The following is a 27,643-nucleotide window of genomic DNA, read 5'->3' as shown; positions in this document are numbered from 1 at the left end:
TCACACTGCTTGCTAGAAAGACACATAAACACAACCAACCAAATCTAAAAATGTTTCCATGCTGTTTGGTGTTTTCAGTTATGGATTATTTTTTCTGTCTCTTTATTCCCCACATTTTTATCGCAGGAAGCAGCTGAACTTACTTGGAGATTGGTTGAAAATATGAAGGCCAAAACACGCTGCAGTTTCACATGAGGAAAGTGCAGGGCTGCAGGATGATTAACAAAATGGCAGCAGGAAAATGCTGATATCCTACACAACAATTAAAAAATGTTGCTTTTCCTGATGAATTATTGACAGTCTTCTATGCAAAGTGATTCAGAAAACAAAACTAAAGATCTCTTGGAACTGCTGGTCGGGAATCACCAAACTAGAAGATTTAACCCTCTCAAGGCAGGCGTTGCAGATTTGCAACAGTTAAACACTAACAACCTGATTACCCCACATACATATTTTATGAGTTTTTTTTACTCAGAAGTACCACTGCAGGACGTGGTTGTGCATTAGCAACTAAAACTTAATTTGAGCCTGAGAGGGTTAATAAACCTGTGCTTGTAGCTGCCCTGCAGGCCTTGTCCTCAGACCTCAAACACTAAGATGATGTAAACAAATGTTTAATCGTGTGAATACATATCAAACATATTTAACAAACATCTTTTGTTGAACATACAGTAAAAAGTCGTGTATATATCTATATATATATATATATACATATGAAATGCTGCAAAGCGAGATGACAAGGCATAGAAAATATACATGGTTGTTGTGCAGTCCCTCTATGCTTTAGCAATGAACACAAAATTCTAATGATGTAAAACATCTAAGAAGAAACAAACCTTACTAAAAACCTGAGTTTCACATTAAAGCAAGAACGGTTTCAAGTATCAACTTGTTACCACTACAGGAGAGCAACAGTGTGAAATGCAGCTACAAAAGACATGATTTGGTTCGAAAATTGTTCTGAAATGTTCAGAAAATGAGGATTTCTGCCATCAGTAACAGATAAATACTTTGAGACTTGTGAATAATTACTCAGACACAATATCTTCCCGTACGTAGTTATTTGACAGTGCACACACACACACACACAGGAAAAAATAAAAAACAACAACAAAAACTGTCAGGCAGAAAGAAATGATTACACTTACGCTTGATACACTTTGTTACAGTACAAAAATCATATTTTAAAAATCAACTTTTTAGCTCAACTTTATACAAAACAGTTTCTCCATCTTGTGCTCCACCAGGAAAGAGCACTTTTGACTTCCTGTACAGCGCTCAAGCTTGACCTGCTTGCATTTCTATGCCAAAACACTTACAGCCTTCCAGTCATTGTATGTCTTCTGTGTATTTAATGGGTTTGACTGTCCAAGCATAATACAATCATATAAACACATCAGTGTTCAAGCTGAGACTAACTAGCTTGAATGTCCTGCCGCATACTGACAAACACAAATGAGAGAGAACTAACTCCTCGGTAACCGTTTCGTCTTGATCTACAGCCTGCGCTGTAAAAAATGAGAGTCATCATTTAAATAGAAAGTGTACCCGCTCTGCAAAAATGATATTGTTACCTAAAAGATTATAAATGAGGTGTTTAATAACTTCAGAAAACTGGGCTTCTCCAATATTTCCACGTTAATTTACATAAACTAACTAGGGCGCCCCTGTTGATCAGTACCCATCAATAATGCTCATGACTTCCTACATTCACTACTGGCATGCACAAAACTAAATCCGACAGTCTGTAAGAGATGCAGTCATTCAGAAGCTTTTATTGCCTTGTTAGAAATTATGCAGCGAGACGTTCACTGCCAGTACCTGAACTAACCTTCCACGTCTTTTGTGCAGAGCAGCCACCCTGAAAACCTGACCAGGGAAAGAAAAAAATAAGCCAGACAGTAAATAATAAAATAAAATAAAAACAAAACCTATAGTGTACATCCGTGTGTATCTGTAGAGGTAAGTTAATAAAGACTGACAAATTATGGCATCCAGTTATTCAAAATAAGGCAAAAAGGACATAAACATAAACACAATGATCTATGATCAGATATCTGACACTAATTACAGCTATGTAAATGTTGACTTCATGTACTAAGATTAACTTCATGTACTTTGTAAAGAAGACGCCGATTTCAGGTTAAAACAGTCCACTGGGGGAGTTTTACTACAATTCAGAATTGCTTCGTTTTTTTTTTTATCATTTTTCCTTTAAGTGTTTAGACTTTTGCTAAAATTTTCCCCCAAATTCACAGCCGCTCAAATGCTGCTTCAAAGTGTTTTCCACAAATCCTGAAGTTCTGACGGTGAAATCCTCGGCACTTCCATTTTTCAGGTTTCTAAAAACGCCTCAGAATTCACAAGACGTAAGGCTAACATGATCTCAGTGTCCTCGTTAGTAGCTACAACCGTGGCTCGTGTGGACTTCACTGCATCCTATCACTGCAGAATAATGCTTGTTTGTGTGTGTTTGGTTGACAGTGATCAAACAGACGTTCATCCTCTACTGCTTGGTCTGCTTCAGCTTCTCGATGTGATGACAGAGCTTTAGCGCAGGGCCCAGCTTCAGACCCATGTACTTCATAATGACGTCACTGCGCAGCAGCATCAGTGCCTTCCCATCAATCTCCTGTAGGGATAAGAGGATGTTTTCAGCTTGGTACGTACTTCATACTTTCTCTAAAACCGTCTAATAAAAATGTTAATGACTTTAACCAGACAACTTCCTTTAGCACAGCAAAGTAATGTATTGTGTATACTACTGTAGACCACAAGAGGAAGATCAGAGGTCGTCTTCGTCCATAATGTATGTTACTTAACATTTCAGTGCATGGCTGTTTGTTGAATTAAAATAAAACGAATTTTTATAAAAAAAGAGTGAGGTTAATTTAAATGAAATACTCACGTGTTTCCTGAACAGTTCCACATGCGGCCCGAGAGTGTGGGGATCGGCTTCTTGGACAAACCGTATGACATCATCAACCGACCAGGAGGAAGCGCCGTTTCCGGAAGCATCTTTGTCCTGTTTCATGTGGTCTGGACCTGTTGTTGAGCTAGCTGCTGCGAAGAATGAGAGCAAAAGGAAGGAAAAATAAATGAAGAATTATCAGAAAGGAAAGAAATGATCCCTGCAATAGTTTGATGTTAGGGTGAGCTGTTAACACGGCCTTGATATTTGTCTCAAAATTTGTAAAAAAAAAAAAAAAAAAAAAAATTGGGTTCACAATAAAAGTAAAAGGGAAAACAAAACCCACGAGGCGAATATTTGTCTGTGTAGTGGTTAAAGAAAAACCTGGTGTGTCTGTGACTGTGTGTAATTAATCCTACCCTCCACTCGTCTGTGTGCACACACTGGGCCAGGTTCAGTGGGGTTGGAGCTAACTCGTCGGAGAGGCGGCGGCGTCTGTGCGTGTCCGGGGTAATACGGACGCTCCCTCTTGGCTGCTCTGTAGTCTGGCGTGTTGTGAAGAGGGCGGGGGCTCGGAGTGGGATCCTTAGAGGGATCGTTGTTAGGCAGGCCGTTCTCAGCAACACACAGTGGTTCTGTTTCAATAAAGAAAGAGGAGGAGATTAAGACTTCATGAGTGCAAGAAGAAAACTGGGGGAAAAAGCACGATGTACACAATGACACGTTGACAGACTCATTAAACAGCAGCGTGTCAAAAGCTTTACACTACAACACACCACACTCCATCAAAGCTCGTAATAAATTTGAAAGCTTAAAAGCTCACAACCTTTAATCTTTCTCTTTAAAAAAAAAAAAAAAAATTAAAGCTCTTCACTTTTACAGTCAGTACATGCACACATTTCCCCCACCTGACTTGGCCCTATTGTAGAAGCGAGAGTTGTTGGTGTAGGGGCTGAAAGGCTGCGAGCTGAAGAGACTGTCACTCTCCAGATGTTGGCACATGTTCTCCAGGAACCGCAGCACAGAAGAAGCACTGGAGGCAGAGGGCAGCTTCACATAGCGGATACCATGCTCTGACCGCACTGGAGGCAAAACATGGCAGCTATTAGTTTGCATCTGAGTGTGCGTGCGCGCACACACAAACACACACACACACACACCACACAATATGCATTCACAGCTAAAGAAAACAGCAGATGGTTTTGGGTTAGCAGCACTCTCCATTTATAAACCTGCATATTTCACCCCATCCCACACGGCACAACACCCTCCCATCCAAGCCAAGCCTGCACAAATCCACAAATTAAAACCCCTCTCCCCACCCAACCTCTCCCATAGCCTTCCCGATCCGACCCCCCGAGGGAGACTCAATCCCAGAATCCCAAACCAGGTTAGACACACATGTCACTTCTTATTACAGACACAGTGCTCACATCAGCTGCTGCCACAGGCACCATCTTTTATTCCACCTCTCTCCTGCCTCTCACACACACACACACACACACACACACACACACACACACACACACACACACACACACACACACACACACACACACACACACACACACACACACACACACACACAGTACATTCACATGTGTTTAAACCAAGTTCACTGGGCTGATTGCCCATCTAGGACGCACAGTGTTGGAAACTCGAAATTAAAGGCGCTGTTTTATAAGATGTGATAATGATTGTGAAAATATGCTCTTGACAATTAAATACTTAACCATCATTTTTTTGTCACTTTTTGTAACAATTACAGAAAAAGGACAAAGCATTTTACTCAAATACATGTTAGATGTGTCATCGACCTTCATTGATATCGATTATTAGATATTATATTGTTCACATATTATTCCATGGTGTTCTCCTGATTTACCTCTAATGACTTCTCCTCCTGTATGGGACTGGCTCTGCAGAAATGACAGCAGTACAGAGGGCTGGTATGTGCAGTCGACGCAGGCCTGAACAGCCTGCTGAAGCACTGCGTTGACTGGAGCTGGACCGAAGTGGTCTGGGAGTTGCTGCACCAGTTTTCGATCAAGATGCGGGCCGTAGTCACCGTGCTTGTTCACATAGACACACACTGAGATGGCACAAATACAGGAAACATTTGCAAAGAACACAAAAGAATTAGACTTAAAAAAAAAAAAACAGATAGCAGAATACAAATTTTAATTGGAGTTTGATCGAGGCTGTTGTTACTAAAACTTAAATCGACAATTTATATATAGACTTTAATTTAAAACAGATACATTCGTTTCCACTCCGTAGCACATTATGATTGGCATGTTTTGACAATCTGCAGTCTCTCATGTACACAATCCTTGATTTAGTCATTTGTAGGAACCTATTTGAGTATTCTTGGTTAAAGCTCTACACGTACAAACTGCAGACAGACATGCCCCAAAGCTGCTTTAGCATTGCATTAGTTGAAGGCTCAAGGGCATTGTAATCCTGAAAAGTGAACCACTGATTCACTCTGTTTTTTCCAAGAATTTCTCTGTATTTGGTTGGATTTTCCTTCCCTTAGTTCCATAGTCCCCTCTTAGCATGCTGAAGCATGCTTCCTCTGAAGGGATGGTAACCAGATTAACCAGGTGATGAGTAATGGCTATGGTTTGTAGAAACAGAGAAGAGGTTTTTGGCAAAACTTCATAATATTCAAGGTGCATGGCAAAGGAGCATAAAGTCTGAAGTGGTTCTGTTGTATAAAGAACAACGTGACTACCTTCATCAGGGCCAAATAATTTTTCCATTGGTGGCTCATCAGAGAATACTCTTCCTCTTACTTACATCTTCCTCTTCTTTGTTATGTCCTTTTAGTGCCATTTGGTCCAATTTAAAAAAAAATCATGAGAATAGATAATTCATGCTACAATCCATCAAAACCCCAACATACTCTAATCTCTGTAAACAGAGTAAATGTAATCAGTTCTGCTCATTTCAAGCTTCTTCCATTTCGCACAAACCAGGTTAGACCCATTTCGGGTTTCTGTTAGAAGTATGATAGGGAAAGAAAAACAATCACAATTTCATCTAATTCATGTTAACGTCTACAAAAATAAAGCACACAAAATCATTTGATCAACCTTCCTATAAATATTTAGTGTTGAGGCATTAAAATCTGTTTTGGTTTAGGTTTTTTTTACCTGTGCAAACTACATTTGTGCTGTTGTTAAGGTTGTTGTTGTCCGCTGAGACGTGGCTTATACTCAATCTGGTCTCTGGAGGTGGAGCTGTAACTGATGACGCCCCCAGGGACTGTACCACCCGAGGCTTCTTCTGAACCAAAAAACAAACAAAGCCTTTCTCAGTAAATCTCAGTAACCTACCTACAAAGGCTGTTAGATAATCATTTATTAACTGTCTCTTTTAACTCTTCTTCACATGGATGGCACTGCATACAGTGGCTTTTAAAGTAAGGACATTTTTACTTATACTTTCTTTTTTTTTTATCAGTAATCAACTTTTGACTATTTTCTCTTTCTCTAAACCATTTCTGACATGGCAGAGTCACTGGCCAAGAGACTGTGGCTCTGGTGACATCTCACCTTGTTCTTAGGCTTAGGTCCTCTCTTCTTGTGTGGTCTGGGGGCCAGTTGAGTCTCAGTGCTAGTTCTGGCCGGGCTTTGTGACGCTCCATTTACCGCTGCTGCTGCTGCAGCTTCTGCCGCCGCTTTCAATAAAGCGATAGTCTGGGATTTGGGACGACGACCGCGGACACCCTTGCGTACAGGGAGGGGAGGCAAGGGGTTTGGCAGTCGGTACGAGGTCTGCATGGAGGAGGAGTTAAAAGACGAGCGACGTGTAGATGAGGTGGAAGAAACAGGGGCAAGCAGGGCACCAGGGAGGGTAACTGGAATAAAAGAGGATATGGAGAGACAGAATAAGTACATGGAAAAGATCTGAGAGATATAAGAAATCAAGATACTTCTCATTACTAAAAAGATGACATTCTAAAAGCTATTGGGCTGCAATTAGCTGCATCTCTTTCAGTTAACTTTTAACCCCGTAAAGTCTGAAACATGAAATAATTACTAGAATATCCTAACTTTTTAAAATTGTGTTTATTGAACCTTCTGACCCTTGAAAAAAATGAAGTGAAATATTAATCAGCATATGTGACTTTTTGTGCACATTTTTGTGCAATTCATTGCTTACAGTAGTTCATGTCTCTTATTGGATGCGTCAGGTTTTTTAAGGGGAAAGAAAAGAATCACACTGATGATGTAGAGGTGTCAAAAACTCATGTATCAGATGAGCTCCGTTTGGAATTACAAGGTTAACAAAGTCATCTTTATTCAGATTACTTATGAAAAAAAGGAAAAGCATCAAATAAGAAGCTAGAACCAGCAGATTTACGGATTTTGTTTGTTGCTTAATTAAAATGATTATTTAATTATCAAAATATTTGCAGATTGACTTTTATTCAGCTGGCCAGCTAATTATTCAATAACTGATGGTGCTTTACACACAGCAGCGCCCTAATCATATTTACTCTCCACCCATACAGAGGCTTTAAATTAAGATGTGCAGAGAATCCACTTTGCTGTAGGTCGTTGAGCCAAAGCGTGGAAAGCAAAAGTTAAAAGAAACACAAAAGCTGCGGGAAATGAATAACTGAGTCCTGCAGAGGAGATTTGTTTTGATTTTTCAGAGTCCCCTGGGATTGACAGGTCCTTTGTCTTCAGCTCCTCCCCGTTCTGAAATCAAAGTCAAAAGTCACGAGTCCCCAGAGAACCGCCTGAGTTTCCATTTTCATTTCAGTTTTACTTTTCAAACAAACAGAGAATTGTATGATTCTTTGTTATTTTGTGAGTTGGGACCATAATCTTTTGGCTACTTTCTCAAAAAAAAAGAAAAAAACAAACAAAAATAACAAACGCAACGATACATCTAACCTATATCTGAAATATTAACCTTAGGGGAAAAATAATTAGCAAAGAATACTATATTAATAAAAATAAGACATATATAAATATACAGTTGTAATGTTTAAGGTTTTCAATGGCTTTTCTTATTACTTAAGGATGTTGTCAGATGTTGTGTAAACTGTAAAAACTAGTCACTGACATCAGTATTGTGAAATGTTAGTACTGCACACAGGCTGACATCCAGCATGGGATAAGCTGGGGTCACGTATACGTGCTTCCCCAGAACAGAGACTCATGATCTGGCCTTCATCCCTTATGTCAAAATAAAAGACTCCACCTCCTCCAACCCAAAACAAATGAAAAAGAAATGTTGAAAAACAATCTTAACAACTCACATACAATTTCCAACTTAAAACGCTTTATTTGAATATACCTGAAAGAAATAACAGGTACTTTAAATTCCAATCAGCAGGTGTTAAAATAGTAATAAAGTGACAAGGAAGTGAGAGGAAAGGTAACAGCCCCTGGTACACAAAAATATGACTATGCAGTGGCACCAGCAGCCCTTTTTCATTTTTCATTAGCCTCAGCATGACACTGTGATAAAATCATATAATTATCAGAGTAAATGTGTGAAAGAAATGTAGCCAGATAAAAGAAAGAAAGAAAGAAAGAAAGAAAGAAAGAAAGAAAGAAAGAAAGAAAGAAAGAAAGAAAGAAAGAAAGAAAGAACATCTCCTATTTCAATACAAATGTATAGCTTAGTGAGAGCAGGGGCTTGAGAGTGCATGTTAAAGCTCTCAAGGGGCGAAAGCTTTCATTAGAGCCCTTGACTGAAGCAATATGGAGCGACTATGGAAGGTCTACGGTATTCTCTGAGGGGCCAGTCTGGGCGCCCTGAAAGCTGCTTAATTGGGAAATGACTGAAAGTGGGCGTAGAAGAGAGCAGTGTCTTATTTCAGGGGGCGAAGGCTCACTTGCTCACCAGGAGCGGTCACACAAAGCGAGCTCAGAGAGCGGCGGCGATACCAACCTGCACGCACAGCGGTACGCTCATTCACGCTGAACTCAGAGTAGAAACCCTACAAAGGCAGATCAAAATATCTTTGCAGGGTACCAGTCAGTATCAGCGGGTTTAATTCACCGTAGGGAATCTCGGTTGGGGCTCTTCTCTGATCTTTCCCCGCTGCAAAAAAACATAATCCGGTCACATATGTGACAGCTACCGACGCCACACGTAACATTTCCACACTAGTGATTAATGTCATATCCTAACACATCCTGGTTTTGTTGTCACATAAAAAAAAAATGATTGAGCTTTTCAAAAAAATTTAAAATCTGCTTATGAAGTACTTTCATTTAATGCTGTCACTGTGGCAGTATCGCATCATATTGGCTGTCTCAGTCTGTTCCAGCTGCACGGTGAAGCTATATGTTTACACTGAGCAAAGCTAACCCGATACCCTCACACTGAAGGTCATTTCACACCCTGTGGATTTGAAGTTTCACTGCACAGACTTAATGATGCTTCAAATTTAGGAGGCTGCATGCAAAAAAGGCTTAAACAGTAACTGCTGTATGTCCACATGTGAAGACAATTCAGTGCTGTGCTGGGAAGCTGTGGGTCCTTGCCTTTATTCGAATTCAACTTTGACTCGAGCAACTCGCGTAAAATCAGGAAGGAGTCAACAGATTACGATAATTAGCCCAAGTTATTCACCTAGCCCCAAAATCTCCCAGCTCAAAAGCCTAACCCACAAAACTCAGACGACTCAATGAGCCAAACTACAAACACTACAGGACACCACCAGAGGTCAGAGCTGTTTGGGTGATCCACACAATATTAGACACGTGATCTTGAGGCTAATCTGTGCTGTTAATGCATCACAAATAAACAATCTATCAGATGTGTCTGTAACAAAGCACTGTTCCTAGATCCAGCAATCACATTACAGCCACTAATCGCACATAATCACATCTCCTGCATTACACCAATTCTTTAAATATCTGCATAGCAATTTAAAAAAAAATCAGTGTACCTTTTCATGTGCAATCAAAATGCCTTTATCTGGGTTTGTGTACATTTTGTAAGTGTGTAGATTTGTATATTTTCTCAAATTCATTCCAAAAAGAGACAAGAAGATTTTCATAATATAGTTCCCTATTTAGTGGTCTCATAGTGGGCATGTGCAAGAGTAAAATTATACTGTTAGTTGAGTTTTACACCTTAGCCAGTGATGCAAAGCAACACAAAGCGTAATACAAGAAGTAGTGTCACGGGTTAAATATGTAAAATAGCACTTTTTTCATTGGTTTTAATAAGTAATGTGTATGAATACATTAAAAAACCTGCGACTGGTAAAAGTCTGGCTATTCTAAGGTGACAAATCTTAATGAGACAAGGAAAAACCTTTTTTTAATTTGTTGTTTTGGGGGGGGGGGTTTGTTTTGTTTCTGTATCGTATGAAAATCAGTAAATAATAAATACATAAAAAGGCAGGGACAAAAAAAGCAGCATGGCTTGCACAATGGCTAAAAGGGATTTAAAAATAAGACCAATAATAATTTTGGTTAAAAAACAAAGGCAAAACATCAATTTCAACAAACAGAAACAATAACAACAAGCAAAAATAAACAATCCCAAGTTTTCCAAAAAAAAAGCAACAATTCTTTTTAAAATGTCTGAGCAACACATGACTAGCATGTATACAATGTAACCAAACCGAGCCATATGGTACTGATCATGACTATATAAGTCCAGCTCGACCCACTGACCTGTGTAAGAAACCGCCTGAGGAAACACGCATGTTTGGCGAGAGTGTGTGTGTGTGTGTGTGCGTTCGTGCACGCATGAGAACGGCATCACGGAGCGAGAAGTGTGTCTGCTGTCTGGGGGGTGGGGGAAGGGGCCCCACAGAGTTCCCTCTCATCTAATTACACCACAGACACACACACACTTACATGTAGAGCACCCTCAAAGCAAACAGTCCATTCACACACGCACACACACACACACACTTACAGGCTGTTCCTTTGAGTGAATTTATTGCAGTGTAAAACTCATCAGCTGCAGATTTAACTGTGATACTGTGTGTAGAAAGCAGAAGGGGAAGTTGGGTGTGTGTGTGTGTGTGTGTGTGTGTGTGTGTGTGTGTGTGTGTGTGTGTGTGTGTGTGTGTGTGTATAGTCCCAGAGTCTTTGTCCACACACACACACAAAGTCTTCATCTTCAAAACACACAATATAAAACAATAAAATGAACTGACTGCATGATTACAAAAGTCAAAGACAAGTGCACATATAACAGATCTGATGTGCATTAATCGTTCCCGGAGCCTTCTGCAAACAAAATCCTGATGCCTTGCACACAGAAAGACATGATCAAAAACACATGGAGCTCTAAACTTAATTACAGCCAACAATACTGTTAAATCCTCAGACTCTTAGTCAGTCTGTCTGGCAGCAGTCACTGGTCTCTAACAATGAATGTGAATGAATGCAAAAAGACTCAAAAAGTCATCAAGCTAAACAAAGAAAGCAGCTTGAACCCCTCACACCAAACAAGTCCTCTACACTTGTGAAACAACTTTTCTGTGAAATGTAGGATCACTTTTCACTTCCTTTTTTTTTTTTTTAGCTTTCGATACAGCAACACCATAAAGGGAATCGGGAGTTTTCTAGTAAACTACACAATCATTTCAATTATATTAACAAGAAATTATATGAACGCACTTCTACTACCACTACTTCCTGTTTTGAGGAAATTCATGATTGTGTCCAGCATTGTTAATTTGTTAGATTCTCAGACATGTTTCAGTTAGAAAACAGCAGATTTGTAAAACACAGTGAAGCACAGCGCACTCAGAAACATGTTACTGCTCCAAAATCAGACAGCAGATCACTATGTGTGTGAAACTGTAGCTCACATCAACCTCACAAGAAGTTTTTCTTTCATTTGCACAAGCGCAAAAAGAATATTAACTTGATAAACAAAGGCGACTCACCAGGAAATCCTCGGCAGGGAAACGAAGAGCTTCACTTCTGCAGTTGTGGCTTTCGTAGTAGTAGCAGTATTAGTAATACTGGAAGTTAAGGCAGCCGCTAGCCGATAGTAACAGTAGTGTGTATAACAATACTAGTGAGTGAGAACAGTTGCTTCCTGGTTCTCTCTTTGAAGCAACTCTTTATTCTTTCAGCCTGTTGTTGATTTCTGTCCCAGCCTGTTATTTCTTCTTCTTAACTTTCTCTGATATCCTGTCTTCATCTGTACTTTGTTGTCTATTTTTTGCGCCTCTATCAGCTGCTTTCTCAGTTTGCCTCCGTGGGTCTTTCCTCTCTCCGTCTCTCTAGCTTTCTCCCGGCAGAAGCCCACAACAAAGCCCACGCTGCTCCTGCTTTTGCCATTGGTCGAAGCTGCTGCAAAGCTTCCCTCCCAATGAATGAGCAGGCGGGGTGAGGGGTGAGGGAGGGGTGGTAAGATTTGCATAGGGGTTTTGGGAGGAGTAAAGAAAAGGAGGGAGGGAAGGAAGAGTGGGTGTGTGGAGGGAACTGAGTTGAGCCCTTTATTAGTGTTATCTGTAGGCTATATCGACAGTCTACATCAGTCACCTGCTTCTAAGCAAGCCTCTCGGGGAGGGGGGAGATGAGGGAGGGGACAGGGGTTAATGGTGGGGCTCCGGAGCGGATGGGGGATGGGAAAGTAGGGGTTGTAGGGGGGGAAGAGAGGTTAACCTGGATCAGAAGAGTCCTGATTGAGACGGGTGAAAAGGGGCAAACTCTTGGAGTTGGCGCACACACAAGCAAGCTCACACTCAACATAGAAACACACACACACATACACTGTCGCAACCAAGGAGCACCCACACCCCCCACCAGTGTAACCCTAGCCTATTCAGACATTCCCTGATGAAAGATGGTCAGGTCCAGCATCAGGAAGCAGTGGCATAGTCGGATAGCACCCTCACTCTGGAACAATGCGGAACAGAGCAGCCAGAGGAAGCCAGCATGGGAAAAGTCCCTTCAGAGACAACTTAATCTGTTTCTAAAGGGAAAAAAGGAGTGCTGATGTTGCAGATTCAAGAAAAAAATATTTTCTTAACTCTACAGCACTAATAGACCTATGTTCATTTGATAACATCATTGTTTTTTATGTCTGCTTTTGCAAGAATGCTTTCTTTCCTTTGCACTGATTGTTACTGAATGTCTAAGTCCAATATCTTCCTGCTTGTGTGCCCATTAAGCATACTGCGGGTATAAAGTGAGACTTAGAAATAATTAAAGATGTGTAAATCCTGTGCATAAGAATCTAAGACGACGAGAAGTATTAATTTGCCTCAAAACAAACAAAAGATGACTGCCGTGTGTCAACGTGTGTCAACGTGTGCTAACATGGCGACGAGCTCTACCCTTCATGCATTATTCAGAGAGAAGAGACAAATAAACTAACACAAAGACGCATCACACCAAAAGTTTAAAAAAAAACAGGCATAATGACAAATTTCTTACAGTACAAAAAGGAAAATAATTACACCCAATCTTGGCGTCCCCTGTAGCTTCTTTCAAAAGTATGTAGCAGGGTCGCAACAGGAGAATTTTGATGAAAGCTAATGAGAATTTTTAAACGTAGTAGTAATTACAGAGTCTCTCACTCCTGTTCGCACATGCACAGATAATTATCAGCTCATTAACACCTCAACCAAGCCCTACTTATTCACTTATTCGCATCCAAACATGGTAGCTGTCTAGTGGTTTACATTATTCTTTTTTCTCCCCCTCTTCAGAGTGCACACAAAGGGAAAAAACCTCACGCACACACAGACTTGGAGATAGTTTCACAAAGAAAGGCTGAGACTCTGGTTTTGATCACACTAAAAACAGATGTTCAAAGCAGACGTTTTCTCTCTAAATACCTTTTTTTTTGTTGTTTTTTAGTTTTTGTTCTTACCTTCTGTTTTCATTCATTTTTCTAGCATATCCTGTTCTATTTTAGTCGCTGGTTTAGATTGTTTGTGTGGGCTTGTTAGTGTCACTGTTTGCGTAGCAGCGTTTTACCATTAAAAAAGCAGCACTAATTCACTACAAACCGTGAGTAAATCAGGAGCTTAAACAATGGCTGGCGGAGCAGCACTGTTAAATCACTCAGCTGTATTCATTTCAGATGGAAAAAAGAAAAAGTCATCTGGAAGAATTCAGGAGTTACAATGACATTTCACTGGAAGAATGCACAAAGTCTGCAGATGAGGCTTTCTCTGTCCTTCTGTTAACCAGTCTGTCACACTCAAAATTGCTTCCAAATGGAATAACTAACAATGGCCTCATTGCTGTAAAACTGAAGGGGACTGCTGGATGTTCACTCACTTGCTTAAACACACTAAACCACATAATAAAAAGCCAGGTTTTGTCAGTTCGGGGGGGGGGGGGGGGGGGGGGGTGGTCACTTTTTTGTCACTTTCTGCAACTTGTCAGAGTTCATATGAATCAAGACGATTGCACACTGGCTGTTTGAATTCAGTTCAATTCAATTCAATTAGCATCATTGTCAATGCCACAAAAACGACGAGACAGCGCAGCATCTCCATAAATTACAGCAGCAGTTAGGTGCGATATTCACACCTAAGAGTTCACGTTATAGTTTCCAGTCTTCTGAAGGTCTTTTTAAGTCTTTGGACATTGGCCGCTTTTCACTCATTTTCCATCTAGTCCTTCTACCTGAACATTTTCACATTTATGTTTCTTTTGTCATTGTTTAGTCACTTAACTAACCAGTGAATCATTCAAGCACCTAACTCTAACCTAACCAGTTTATGTAATGTTTTTCTACACATAACATAAAACTTAATCGAATTTAACAAGTTTTCTGTTATGTGTAGACATAAGACAGGTGTGTTGTGGTTATTGTAGGTACTTTGTTACTAGCAGGCTTTTATTTAAAAAAAAAAAAAAACATTTCTTTGGTTGAATTAATGAAAACTGCCAAAGATAACACAGTTTGACAGGAATAAAATAGCATTTTTGGGCCATCAAAGTGATTCCCGAAGAAATTTTGACTGAACATGTTGCATATCTAAGCATGGTGTGCAGTGTGTCCTTAAACAAATTGAGGAAACTGTTCAATTATAGGACAAAAGAAGATGTGGTAGGCCTAACAACTACCTACAGCAGATAAACAATATTTGAAAGTCATGTCATTAAGACATAGGAAACAATCCAGCAAAGACTTCTGGCCCTTCAGTTGATCCGTCCAGAAATGGTCTCAAGAGTGGCTGCCAAAGAAAGCATTATTAAAGAAAGGAAATGGGGAGAAAACGATGAGGTATCCAAATTACACAAGAACTGGACTGAAAATCATCGGCAGCAGATCTGAAATTTGATGGTAATTCCATGGTTCTGCCATGGTGTGGCTCTGTATTTCAGCCTGTGGTATTGGAAAGCTTAACAAAATTGACAGAATTACGCACACAGCCAAGCACCACCAGATTCTGATCCTCCACTCAATACCATCTGGAAAGCATCTGATTGGCAAAAGCAGCTGGCATCCAAGAGCATCAAAGGTCTGGAAATCTCCTTCAAGAAACCTGGAGAACTATTCCTGAAGACTAAGAAATGACAAGCTTACCTAAGAGAGTTGAACAATAAAGGTGATCATACCAAATATTAAATTTCAAGCAGATATAGAATTGTACAGACTCTGTTTTTGCCTCATATACTGTATTTTCATTAACGTCTACACACATTTCAATAAATTGCTGTGCCCATTTCACACTTTTGTAGCAAACTATGAAGAAATGAGGGGGTGGCTTTCCCCAGAAATAAAGACTGTGGAAAACTCACATGGAGAACGTTACGTAACGATGCCATTTCTCACCTTTGGTGATTAATATTTTGCCAGCTTGAGTGTAATTCACAGAGCTACAGTGAGATTTAATATCTTTTTAGTGGACAGAAACACAAACAAGCTGCAAACGTCCCTGCCCCAGGACTGCAAACATGCTCTGACATGGCACATAACTGTTGTCATCCATCAGTTATGTGGACGACCCACAAAAAGACAAAAAAGAAAAAGACACACACATGCACACACCTCCCTATTAATCAAGATTCTTGCTTTATTCAGTACCACAAGCTTCTTCAAACAGGGAACACCAACAAGTGGCTAAAGGCGAGGAAACTGCTAGATGGGAGCTGATGACCTTAACAGCAAACATGGGGAGGATTGATATTTATTACACCTGCTAAACTTTGTTTAGAAACCCCAGTTTCAGAGTCAACAGACTACCTCAAGAGCCATTCGTCAACGTGATTTTGATGGATGGCAAGTGTCTAAATAGCAGCCAAAGAAACTAAACAGCTGAACTCTGAGCATTTTGCACTGGATAAAATCACATGGAAACATGCTACGTAACTGCTGAGTGTAATTAGCACGTAATGCACGCTGATTGATAGTTAATAGCTCAGTGCTGCCCTCACACTAATAATAGGAACGGAAGCTCGAATTCCCACAGACTCACACTAGGACTGTTTTGTCCCACATGCCTCCACAGAAAAACGACACAGTACTTAAAGAAGCAGCACAGTGTTTTTCTGTCTTTAGATGTTTCACACAAGCACGCGCATTTGACAGATCTTCACATAGTTGGCGAAGCATTTATAAATATTTTAAGTATTTTAACAGATGAATTTCTTGCCAAACTTTCCACATCATTAGAGCAGTCTGAAACTTTGGTCTATGCCTCTCACTATCTCGTGGCCATGTCTACTTTGCAAAATTGTCACAGGGACTTACAGTACCGGATTAAATGCAAATGTTTTCAGATTTAATCAAACAAGCTTTCTAAGAAGCTCCCAGCAATTGAAAAAGCATTTTTAATAAGAATAAAGACTACACAAGTACTGAAAACTCATTAACAATAAAAATAAAAAAAAGCTACAAATCCACAAGATAGATCTTTAGTTTAAGTGGACGATTAAAGACACATAATTATTCAAACAAAAAATAATTATAGGCTTTGATAAAGATCTTCAACATTAATGATCTTTATGTTGTCATCTCCTGTGATATTTTTCCTCTCCAGTGTCCAGAGACATAAGCTCAATTTTCTCCACATACGCTGCACTAACGTTTAAGGCATTAGGTCTCATTGTACATACTTAATTCAGCAAAACAGGACAAATAAGTTCCCCCACATACAAAACCTTTCAGAGGATTATAAACTGAAATGTGTTCTTTCCGAGCGTACGTGACCAAAAACTGTATCTCCGTGGAAAAAATCAATGATTGCCGTTTTGCTCTAGCTGCCACACAACTTTGTCACGTCTTCAAAAGGGCAAGAAGGAGGAAAGAGCAGACCGAGCTACCGCACATTAAAACAGCCTGCAGTTATGGAAAGCAGCGCTAATGTATGATAAAAAGATCAGAAACTGGAATCTGCTTAAGCTGAGTCTTCAGGGAACTCTGCAGACTCTGTGTGGAGGTCAAAGCGGTGGGTCATAACCCCCGCCAACCGAGCCAAGTCAACACACACAAAGAACAAATACAACTGAAGCCTTGACATTCCTAAACTGGTTAGCTTTACAGATTTTTTGCACTTTTGTTAAACAACCTTGACTACGGACCAAGACAGTCCATTGTCTGAAAAGCTTCTGGTGCTGCATAAACTATATTGATTACATTCTTATATTTATTTATTACAGTTTAATACATTATTTCCAACTCCTGCTGCTTGGAGCTGACTAAAATAATTATTGTGAAAAGGCTCTGCAAGCACCGCCTGCTATATGATTTCAGACAAAGAAACCATCTTGAAATATTTGACCTGTTATAAAAACTAAATGAGTAACACTTAAGAACCGGGAGCAGTGATTATGACATCTTTTACTGGTAATAACATCATCATGATAGTGATACTTAATCCGAGTATTTACATTTTATTTTATTTCAGTTATTTTTATAATCTCATTACACTTTAACTACAACTTAATCACACCATATGAGGCTAAAGCTTCACCTCAACTGGCTCATTAAAACTAATAATAGCTGATTAATAATGAATTAACTTAAAGCATTTTGCTCATAATGCTTGTGTAAAGTTACTAGATCAGGAATTATAAATATTGGACTGTTTTAAATTAGGTTTTGTTGTTTGTTTTTGTGAAGTATCTGAATATCCTTATCATTATATAAAACACTGTAACATCCTTAATGTAAATAATCAACCCACTGAAGGGAGAAGTTTTTTTTGTGATTGTTCTTAACTTCTGTTTTCAGCCATTGTGCTTCTCATATCCTGTCCTGTTTTAGTCACTGTTTCCGACTCTTTGCGTTGGTTCATTTGTCTGTGTTTATTTTACTGTTAGCCTCACTGTTTTACCATAAAAGCCTAACCGGGGGCAACATATACAAACTTGTGGCTACAAATCCTACGTAGCCTACATAGCACAGGTCCATTTATTTTCTTGCTGCTTATCCGACCAGGAGTGCAGCGGGACTGCAGTCTATCCATGCTGACACTGGGCAAAAGGCATAATTCTTAATTCCCTTATATGGTTTGCAGCATTTGAGCATTTGTGAGAATAAATAATAAGACACACACACAGAAATGCATATTAGCTGTAATACAATCAACACAAAATGCATCTATTCCTCACAGAGCTGAAGCTGACGGACCAGCTCACTCTCAACGTTCACACCACAACAAATTGAGTAACTGAATAAACGCAGTTAATTTCACTTAATCAAGTAAACGACTCGTTGCAAACTTAGCACCCTCACAGTTTGCCACAGATGATTTTTTATTCAAGATAATCCTGTTTGCGTCCCTCTGCACGTCTATGTAAATGCAGGGTACAGTTCCTGTTGTACACAGTGAATCTCTTACTAACCAATAAATAAAATGTCAGCAGAAATATGAAGAGAATATGACGCTAATCTGACTGAAAGAGTTTCAAATGTTTTCTGATGCAAAGTAAAAACTGAAGCTCTGACAGAAAAATAAGGCACTCCTATTTTAAGACAAAGCCTGTCTGTCTTTAAAATGGCGAGAGCGAGACTCGCGCTTCTTCTCTCTATTTAAGCGAAGTAAAAACCTCAAGCCTATTTAAAGAGAAGTGAAAGCACACAACAACTAGGTCAATACTTTGGTTTTTACAACCATGTTTCATGCACACAGTTATCTCTGCCACTCTGATCTCAATGTAACGCCACAGCTCCGACACACGTCAGCATTTATGCTCTGCTGCTCTCTAGAGGCCAAAACGTGTAGTGCCCGAGATCTGACCAAGATTACCAACCAGGAATAAATAATAGAAGGCTTGGTAATTAATTCCGTAAATTTGAGCCAAACTTCTCACATAGGAACCTTCCGTTCCATAATAACATGAATCCCATTGCTAAGATAAAATTACTGAACACAACAAACCTCTGCCTGCGTTTGTTTTTGTTTTGTTTTTTAATTTCACAAAAAAAAAATATAATGACAGTGAGTGTTCAAAACATCTGGAAATTGTCCATCTGAGGACCATTCACAGAGAGCCAATTTATGGTGTGAAGTCAGTGGACACAAAGACACTGAAAGCTTCAGTGATCCAGTGGCTTTGAAACCAGGACCTTCTCGCTGTGAACTGTTAGCATCTCCCCCCCCCACCAGCCACCTAGTAGATACACCTATGGTATCAATTTCAAAATCCTACGTAGCCTTGTTCTAAAGTTATCGCATTCACAAGATTTTCAGGAAACTCAACCTCTGACCTAGAGGTCGAGGTCACTGGCATTCAAATAGATATACTTATGGTATCAGTTTGAATATCCCATGTCACCTCATTCTCGAGTTATTTATTTTAACTGTTTATTCACATAAACAGATTTTTTAAAAAGCCCTAAAAATGCATGAGAAAAAACATATGAACCAAAGCAGCACTCACAGAAGTTTCCGGGTGGCTGCAGGTTGTGTTTCGTCAGGGCACACCAGCCGACAGGGAAGATGTCTCTGGAGTCGAAGGGGCACCAGTAGTCAAAGGCGCCTCGCCAGCCGTCGAACATGACAAAAATCTCCTGACCTCTGACCTCACCCACTGTGGCGGGACAAATCAGGTAAGGGTTCTTCCTGTCCACTGCCTCTAGCTTCATACCAGGCTGAAAGTAGTTTTTGGCAGGGCTGGCAGGTTCCTAAAGAAACACGTAAATATACATGCAAATAAAATGAATCCTGCAAATCTAATGGAGCTTTATTTTAATGGCAGATAAACTGTGCAGAAGGTGAAAGTGAACCACGGAGCCCACATACGGAGTAAGATTTCATTGTGTGATTAAAATGGACAAAATTAACTTAGTAAAGGCCGTGCTGTTGTTTGAGCATATAAAAAAAAATCCCTAAAAAACTGTTTACTATTACAAATTTCTATCCAGTTTTTAAACATTATTTTCACTAAACATAGCTGCCCTCTTCTTTTTTGTCATTACCTTCTTAAAAGCCGAGGCTGGGGCCATCTCTGCACCGCTGAGCGTCCGTAAGAGGAACATGGGCCAGGAGGAGGCATTCATCCTGAAACCTGTACACAAGGCCAAAACAATTCAGTTTAACCTGATTGTTAATGCTGCAAATTACTGACCAGGACTTCTCTTCACGTTCACACTGGATTTCTACATGGTTCTTCCACAAATATGATGAAGCACCTTTAAGTGCAGGATATTTTTATTCTGTTTATTTTAAAATAGGACTCAATGTCACCAAACTGCACTTAAAGACGAAAACATTTTCAAGGAACACTTGTGCTTTTCCTACTATTACAAGTCGAAACACACATATAACATAACATACACCCTTTTCCAACATACAGTCACTGGGAGAGTCCAATTAGGCAAATTAAGTACAAAATTATTTTGTGTATGCTCTAAAACCAAATAATACCGATCATAATGTTATGTTTTCAATGCATTATGTACATGCTTCTCATATTTTGTTAAATATATTTGAGTAAGTTTTTAGTTTCTAGGAACTGTAATCATTCAGATATTTCAATTTACAAACAAACACTGAACGTTACATGGAAGTCTTAATAATCCAAATTGTTCCCGGTAACAGCAGGAAGGCACCCACCGAGCGGCGGCTGCAGCATGTCTCCGTTCCTCTCGCAGGTTCCTATTGGCTGGATGTCCAACGAGTCGACCAGCCGCCAGAAATCGTTGGTGTTGTCGCTACCATCCAGACGCAGGCGTAGCCGAGTGCCCATCATCCCCATCACCGTTGCGATGCACACCGAGTTAGAGTTGCGAGGGTCCCGTGCTTCAAGTTTCATACCTGCCTTGAAGTCATTGGTGGGGGGGACTCTGGACTGCAAAGGGATACCAACAGACCTTCAGTCATCGCTCCTTGAACATGAAAGATGAGTCTGCTAATATTCCTCGAATGTGTACTGGCAATAACAACTACAAGAAAAACAGTTGTTAGTAACCGTCTTAGTTTTTTGTGACTTTTGCAGCCTGTGTTATTTAGCCCATCTGATTATATATGACGCGGTGCCCGAGAACCACTTTATGTCGTTCAGTATACAGTACTGTGCAAAAGTCTTGAGCCACTTCCATTTCTTTTATTTTTCCTGGAAAACAGGAAAGAGGTGCAGCAATTTTTTGAAACATGTGCACACACACAAATGGAAACACAGTATATAAGACAAAAACGGAGCTTTTACAATTCTACCAAGCTGGAAAGCTAATAATTGGTATGACCACCTTTATTCTTCAGTACAGCCTGAACTCACTCAGGCAGCTTGTCATTTCTTTAAGTCGTCTTCAGGAATAGTTCTCCGGGTTTCTTGAAAGCTCTTCCTTGGATGTTGGCTGCCTTTTGTTCTGTTCTTTGGGGAAGGCAATCCATGACTGATGACTGAAACACTCATTGTTGTACCTCTCTGCTGAACTCGTCTGTACATGCTGTAAATGAGACCTCTTGCCACTGATTTTCAGTCCACTTCATGAGTAGTTTGGCATACCTTCTCCCTGTTTCCCTATATTAAGAATGGCTTAACAGCCATTGGATCTGAAGGCTCAAGTCCATCTCTCAGGCTCTATGTCAGGTCCAGAATACAAAGAAATGAGAGGCAGAGGGCTCAGGAACAATCCTGTTGCACACATCCAGGTGATATGGATTGTGTGTTGCATGTAGATTGTGGTGTTTTGATCCTCAGTGACGTTGCTGCTGCTGCCACAGCGCTCTTTGATATTAATGCATGTAATGTTTGTAACTGTGATGTCTTTTTAATTATGGATGTATTTACTGACAGCTGAGGAAAAACACAGAAAACTTTCAAAAAGGATAACAAATGTTACAAAATGAGGAAATATTTAAGGTAAAAAGCCAGAATTAACTATTAAGGTTCATATTACAAATTGTGCTCATATGTTTGGGAGCCAGTCAAGGTTTTTCTTACAGTTATGTCTGGAAGGTTACTTTCAAGATGTAATACTTTACCAGTTTTTCATTTTTCTCAGAATTTTACTTATTAGATTTTGATAACTTTTTATTTTTCTAACAATTTAAACCGATGACATAAAGCTGAAAAATCCTTAAACCAGTGGGGTAAAGCTCATAAAAATGGGAGTTGTGCAAAATTCAGCACTTTACTGGAAACCAATTCACTTGTCATGCATACGGCAGCTTAACATTACATTTCGAACAATTCTATACTTTTAACTTTGTGGGAACAGTCTGGAGAAGGCCCTTTTCTTTTCCAGCATGACAGAGCCCCATTTGCACAAACAAAGGCCTTTAAAGGCATCGGTTGAAGTTTGGTGTGGAAGAACTTGAATGACCCTGACCTTAACCGCATCAAACACCTTTGGGATGAACTAGAACAGCCAGGCCCTTTTGCCAAACATCAGTGTCTGACCTCAAAAATGCTCTTTTGGATGAATGGCACAAAGTTCCCACAAAACACTCCAAAATCTTGTAGAAAGCCAGAAGAGTGGAAACTCTGCAAATAGGGACCAACTCCATATTAATGCCTATGCTTACTTCACAACACTGTGGATCATTGCATATGAAACAAACTCCACTCACAACACCGTGTTGACTGAAATGTTTCTTGTAAACAAATACTATATGTGGGGTTTTTTTTTAAATACACTAATCAGGAAGTACCTCTTTTGTCTGAAATCATCACAGAAAGTTTTTGTGCCAGGAAAGAAGCAATATGCTGAAAAGGGAAATTAATGATATGGCATCTTAAAAAAGCTTCTTAATGATCAAGTACCTGTTTGAAGCAAGAGGGCGACGCTGCAGTGGAGGACGTTTCTCTCAGATATTCCTCCCAGCTGAACGGTTCTGGCACAGAGGACGGAAACAAAACGCAGATCAGTCAGATACAGAACAGGTCAAAAAAGTGTAAAAAAAATCACGTGTTAAAATAAAACCAATCAACAAAAAAACCCTTGTAATAACACTAAGGCTAATTTAAGTGAAAGGAAAAGAAGCAATCCCCACTTTATATTTATAAAAGCAAAGTAAAGCTTAGTCTGCGCAGGATGTCAGAAATACACAAAAGAACGTGAGTAATACTGTTAGAAAAGCAGGGGTGCTTTTGTTAACCTACCCCGGAAACTTACTAAAAAAAGACATAATGAGTTACTAACTGTGGAAGTGGTGACACTGCAGTGGCTGGATTAATTAAAAAAAAGGTTTAAATTAGACTGATAATGAGAGGGTTAACAAAGAGGAGTGACAAGGCAGAGATCTGCACAGCTAACCATTAGACTTGTCGAGAGCAGAGCCCGCTGTGATGCTGCTCCGTCTCTCCTTCTTCTCCTCCTTTTGATCTGAAATCAAAGCGGTGATTGAACGGCTCATCAGAATTATGGAGCTTCTGATATACAGACTTTAATTACTGTGAGAATGAAGGCATTGTAACAGTTCTCAAACTACCTCAAACATACCAAACATAAAAGACTCCAATCGGGTCTTTGTTAAAAAAACAAAAGAAAGAAAAAACAAAAGAAAATCAGCGAGGATTTTGTTTTGGGATGTACCTTCTAGTTTGGGGTTTTTGGATCAAATTGGCACAAAGGCACTGTGCAGGCTTACCTCTGTGTGGCGTTCGGCCCATGATGACTGTGCTTCTTCGGGTCAAGTCAGGCAGGCAGCTACCCAAACAGATGCTAGAAATAACACAGTCAAAAGAGTTCATCTCAGTAGAGATCAAATGTAACCACTTAATAGCCACAAGCAATTTCCATTGAGGGTTTTCATGTAACATAAACTTATACTTACGACAACATTAGAAATTTGATTATTTCAGATAATTAAATGGAAAATACTCTGTACTAAGCCCACGTAACAACATTAACAGATTATAAACTTATTTTAAAAATGCGTCCACTTTTTTTTCCACTTAGAAAGCTGACGTTCCTCTAGTTTCCAGAATATTGGAGAATTTACTTTGGAATACTACTGCAGCTTTATAAAGCACTAAATAGTTTAGAGCTAAATTACATTTCAGATCTGCTGCTACATTATGAAAAGTCCAGACCTCTCAGATTGTCTGGAACATGTCTGCTTGCTGTCCACAAGATTAAAACTATACACCGCAAGGCAACATTCAGTTTCTATGAATTACAAACTGGGGGGGAAAAAAGCTTTTTTTATAAAATTTTCTGTCCGTGTAGTAGTCCACTCTAATGTGTAATTTCCTGTTTAGTCTGTTTTATTTTATCTTGCACTCTGTTTCGTCTAAATCTTGTTGAAATGTCTTTTTAAGTCGTCTTTCGCCTTTTCTGTCATCTGTAAAGTACACCCATTTACCTCGTTGTTTAAAATTACTTCGCAAATAAGCCTGCTTGACCTTTTTCAAAAATGCTGTGATATTTTGCTCACTCTCAACAAATCTCAGGGAAAAAGACCAAAAATGAAAAATGACTCTATCCAACTGTGTAGCCAAAGCCTACTAACTTACTCCTGTTATTGTGAATTACCTAAAAGCATAGTGAGCCGTGCTTTTGCACCAGGCGACCGTTTGTAACCATTACTTTGAGTCAAGTGCTTCTACAACCAATTGAATCCAAACATGGCTAAAAATAGTACCTACCAAACATAGCGTCCACACTTGTTTGAGTGCCAATTGTGGCACAATACAGACAAGTTAGGGAAGTACTGACAGAGCTGGATTAACATGTTTTAGTCATTTTATAGGATGAAAATCAGCCATTTCTCAAAGCCCTCTGTGTTATTTTTCTAACTGTAACCTATAATTTAACTAAACTTTCCACATTTAAATTTCAGGGGTCGTAGAGGATGCGCAAGAGCTGTTCATTGTGCAAAACAAACAATGAACTTCAAGCAGAGGCAAAGAGGTAAAACATGTCCAACAAATGCTCACTACCACTCATTTTAACTAGTTCAATTCCATGTGAACTCATCTGCTAGCAGCTTTTCAACCATTATTACTCCTTTTTCAAGAAAATCAAACTGTTACCACACTGCTTAAGCTCCGAATCTGGTCCAAAACCGAGGATCAATTTTAAGAGAAACTTCAGCACAGTGCCACTCCATGCAAATTCTGTACATAGCTACAGCTCAAACTGAAGAGAAGAAAAAAAATAATCCACAGCACACAAAAGAGACAAAAATACAAATTAAATCCACAAATCCAAAGGTTTAGATGTCTTCAGAAGCCTCACAATGTCTCCTTTCTTTGTGCTTCAAAGTTTTAGCATCTGCAATGTATTGTGGCCGACCCTCCCTCTGAAACCCCCCTCTCTCTAACCCCCCCTGTGCAATGAATCCCACTGAGTCAGAAGAAGCCATAAAGATTCCAAGCTGCCATAAAAAGCCATTAAGACGTGTGGAAGTGGGACGTCTGCTGGCAGACATGAAAAGGATTCCAGCTCCAGACCAGTTCAGTGTTTGCATTGGTTTGTCCGCCTTCCTCAAGAGGGTCAGACAAAACTGCCCCGCAGACCAGGAAGCACTTAATTTTTACAATCTCCATTTCCACTCATGCAGCCACTGATCTGGGATTAGTGCGACGTTCACAAAACGGAACAGTGAGAAGACGTGAAAAAGCCGTAACTCTCACTCAACAGGAGCTGTCAAAGTGTTTGTCACTGATTTTATTTTTATTTTTTTATAAGGCACACATGTTTAAATAAAAAAAAAATCTTTCTTATACTACAAACTGATTTTTGACTGTGTTATGTTCACTGGTCACTAAATTATTGGGATTTCCAGTTGTGGAAGAAAGCTAGCAAAGCAATAACAGAGGAACACAGAAAGTTTGTTTTGTTTCTTGACCAAAGATAAAAGAGGCCAATAAAACAAATCTCAGTCATCTTCCCCCAAAAGCTTTTTCTGACTCTTAATTAAGAGTCAAAGATACCTTGTTTATTTCTATTAATAATTAATCTAACTTCTTTTTTTATTATTAATATTTTTGTTGTTCTTTTTAGTTTGGGAGTGAAAATGTGGGAAAAAAATGCTAAAATAAAAAACAAAGAAATAAAAAGTTTAAAACCAAAGAGTAATGTGGCGTAAAGGTTTGGGTTCTTATTGTTATTTTACTTTTAATTTTGAAATAAAATTTAAAGCATCACAAAAGATAAAGAGGAAAAATAAACGTGAGAGCAAAAACATAGTGGATTACAGTGCAGTACAGTAACGCTACACGTTCTTAACTGTAAACTGAGCATCTGGTAGTTTTGATTATTTCAGTTTTAACTGCATTTCAGAGACAAACAGAAAAAAATAAAGTGAGAAATTATTTATCTGATGAAGAATGAAGACGGTTGCGTGGACTCTCAACGACCAAATGGGGGAAGGTGACTTGCTGATTATTAGATAACATAATAACACCTTTACTCAACTGTTGAATAATAACTTGGTTTTTTAATTATGAGGGATGTTTATTTACGCTGCATCACTGTCTTCGCTTTTTTTTTCTTCAATAAAATGTTACAAGAGTGAGACGAGCTTCCAAAACCGGGTTTGAAACCACGCTCTCGGCCTGGCCTGGTGTTTCCTCTGTGAGGCAGGACAGTTGGGAGACAGGACGGTGAAGGGATCACATTACTGCTGCTGGGAGGCTGAGGGGTGTGTGAGCCGCTGCAGGGCGTCACCTCCGCGATCATAACTTGGGATTCTTTCAGACCCCATAACTTTAACAGCAAAATATTTATTTTCTTCTTTTTTTTCCAAGTCAAACTGTTTTCGCAGCACCAGCATTAAAGATGAGTCGCTTAAAAGCTTTGAAATGGAACAGCATGCAGGTTTAGAGGAAACAATAAATAAAAAAAATTAAACGTGCATTGCTCTTTTTTTAAATTTGCAGCCTGTGAGGAGGGAGGAAGTTAAATAAGCTGAAGGTAGAAATTTAAATGTGAAGAAAAGTCTGTGACGCATTTTCATTTGGGTTATGGTCACATTTAGTGGGCGGGACAGAGCTCCTCACACGGGCTAAACACTGCTAACGATACACTGTATCCACAGCGGTGTAACTACAAGGCTGCAGGATCGCGCTAAACGGGTGTTTTTCTTTTCCTCCTCAGTTGCAGAGCAATCCTCTGCATTAGTCCAGTAAACAGAAAGCAAAGGGAAAGCTGCAGAGTTCTATGTAGCTACTGTAGGCAGCACCGAGCTGCCCGTCTGCACAGACTACAGTATAAACACGCTCCGCTGTCCGACACTGCGTGCGCTAATAGTAGGAAAGCTGAGCGCTTTTGACCGCAGCACGGAAAACAAAACAACACACGAGACTAATAAAGAGGGATGAGCCGTACCAACCGTGTCAACTGGGTATTTTGATGCGAGACTCCTCACTTTCTATCAGATGCAAGCCGCCATATTCGCTGCAGCTTCGCGCATGTCCACCG

General features: G+C 39.6%; 1 protein-coding gene across 4 annotated transcripts; it reads right to left on the bottom strand.

Annotated features, from left to right (window-relative positions):
* Window positions 1–598: 598 nt before the first annotated feature.
* On the bottom strand, window positions 599–27,643 carry scml2 (Scm polycomb group protein like 2). 4 transcript variants are annotated; one of them, XM_026164281.2, is made up of 14 exons: window positions 27,555–27,643; window positions 23,865–23,938; window positions 23,531–23,599; window positions 23,038–23,108; window positions 20,886–21,120; window positions 20,249–20,337; window positions 19,711–19,954; window positions 6,472–6,776; window positions 6,070–6,202; window positions 4,797–5,003; window positions 3,820–3,993; window positions 3,331–3,546; window positions 2,909–3,063; window positions 599–2,632 (listed from the first exon to the last, which is right to left on the bottom strand). In XM_026164281.2, the coding sequence occupies exons 2-14, from the start codon at window positions 23,884–23,886 to the stop codon at window positions 2,507–2,509; spliced, it is 2,046 nt and encodes a 681-aa protein (XP_026020066.1). In that variant the 5' UTR covers window positions 23,887–23,938; window positions 27,555–27,643; the 3' UTR covers window positions 599–2,506. The 4 variants fall into 4 exon arrangements, with proteins under 4 accessions (XP_026020066.1, XP_026020086.1, XP_026020077.1 ...); XM_026164301.2 differs by having other exon boundaries at window positions 2,909–3,060; XM_026164292.2 differs by having other exon boundaries at window positions 27,551–27,639.

The sequence above is a fragment of the Astatotilapia calliptera genome, chromosome 1 (assembly GCF_964374335.1).
Source record: "Astatotilapia calliptera chromosome 1, fAstCal68.1, whole genome shotgun sequence".
Classification (NCBI taxonomy): domain Eukaryota; kingdom Metazoa; phylum Chordata; class Actinopteri; order Cichliformes; family Cichlidae; genus Astatotilapia; species Astatotilapia calliptera.
Note: the sequence above shows the minus strand (reverse complement) of the source record. Positions and strands in the feature narration are given on the sequence as shown.

Coding starts and splice junctions, on each gene's coding strand:
- scml2 (XM_026164281.2), bottom strand. CDS start 23,886: ATGGGCCGAACGCCACACAGAG. Junction 19,955..20,248: donor CAGCCTCGGCTTTTAAGAAG/GTAATGACAAAA, acceptor GTGTTTCTTTAG/GAACCTGCCAGCCCTGCCAA. Junction 6,777..19,710: donor GCAGCCACCCGGAAACTTCT/GTGAGTGCTGCT, acceptor CTTTTATTCCAG/TTACCCTCCCTGGTGCCCTG.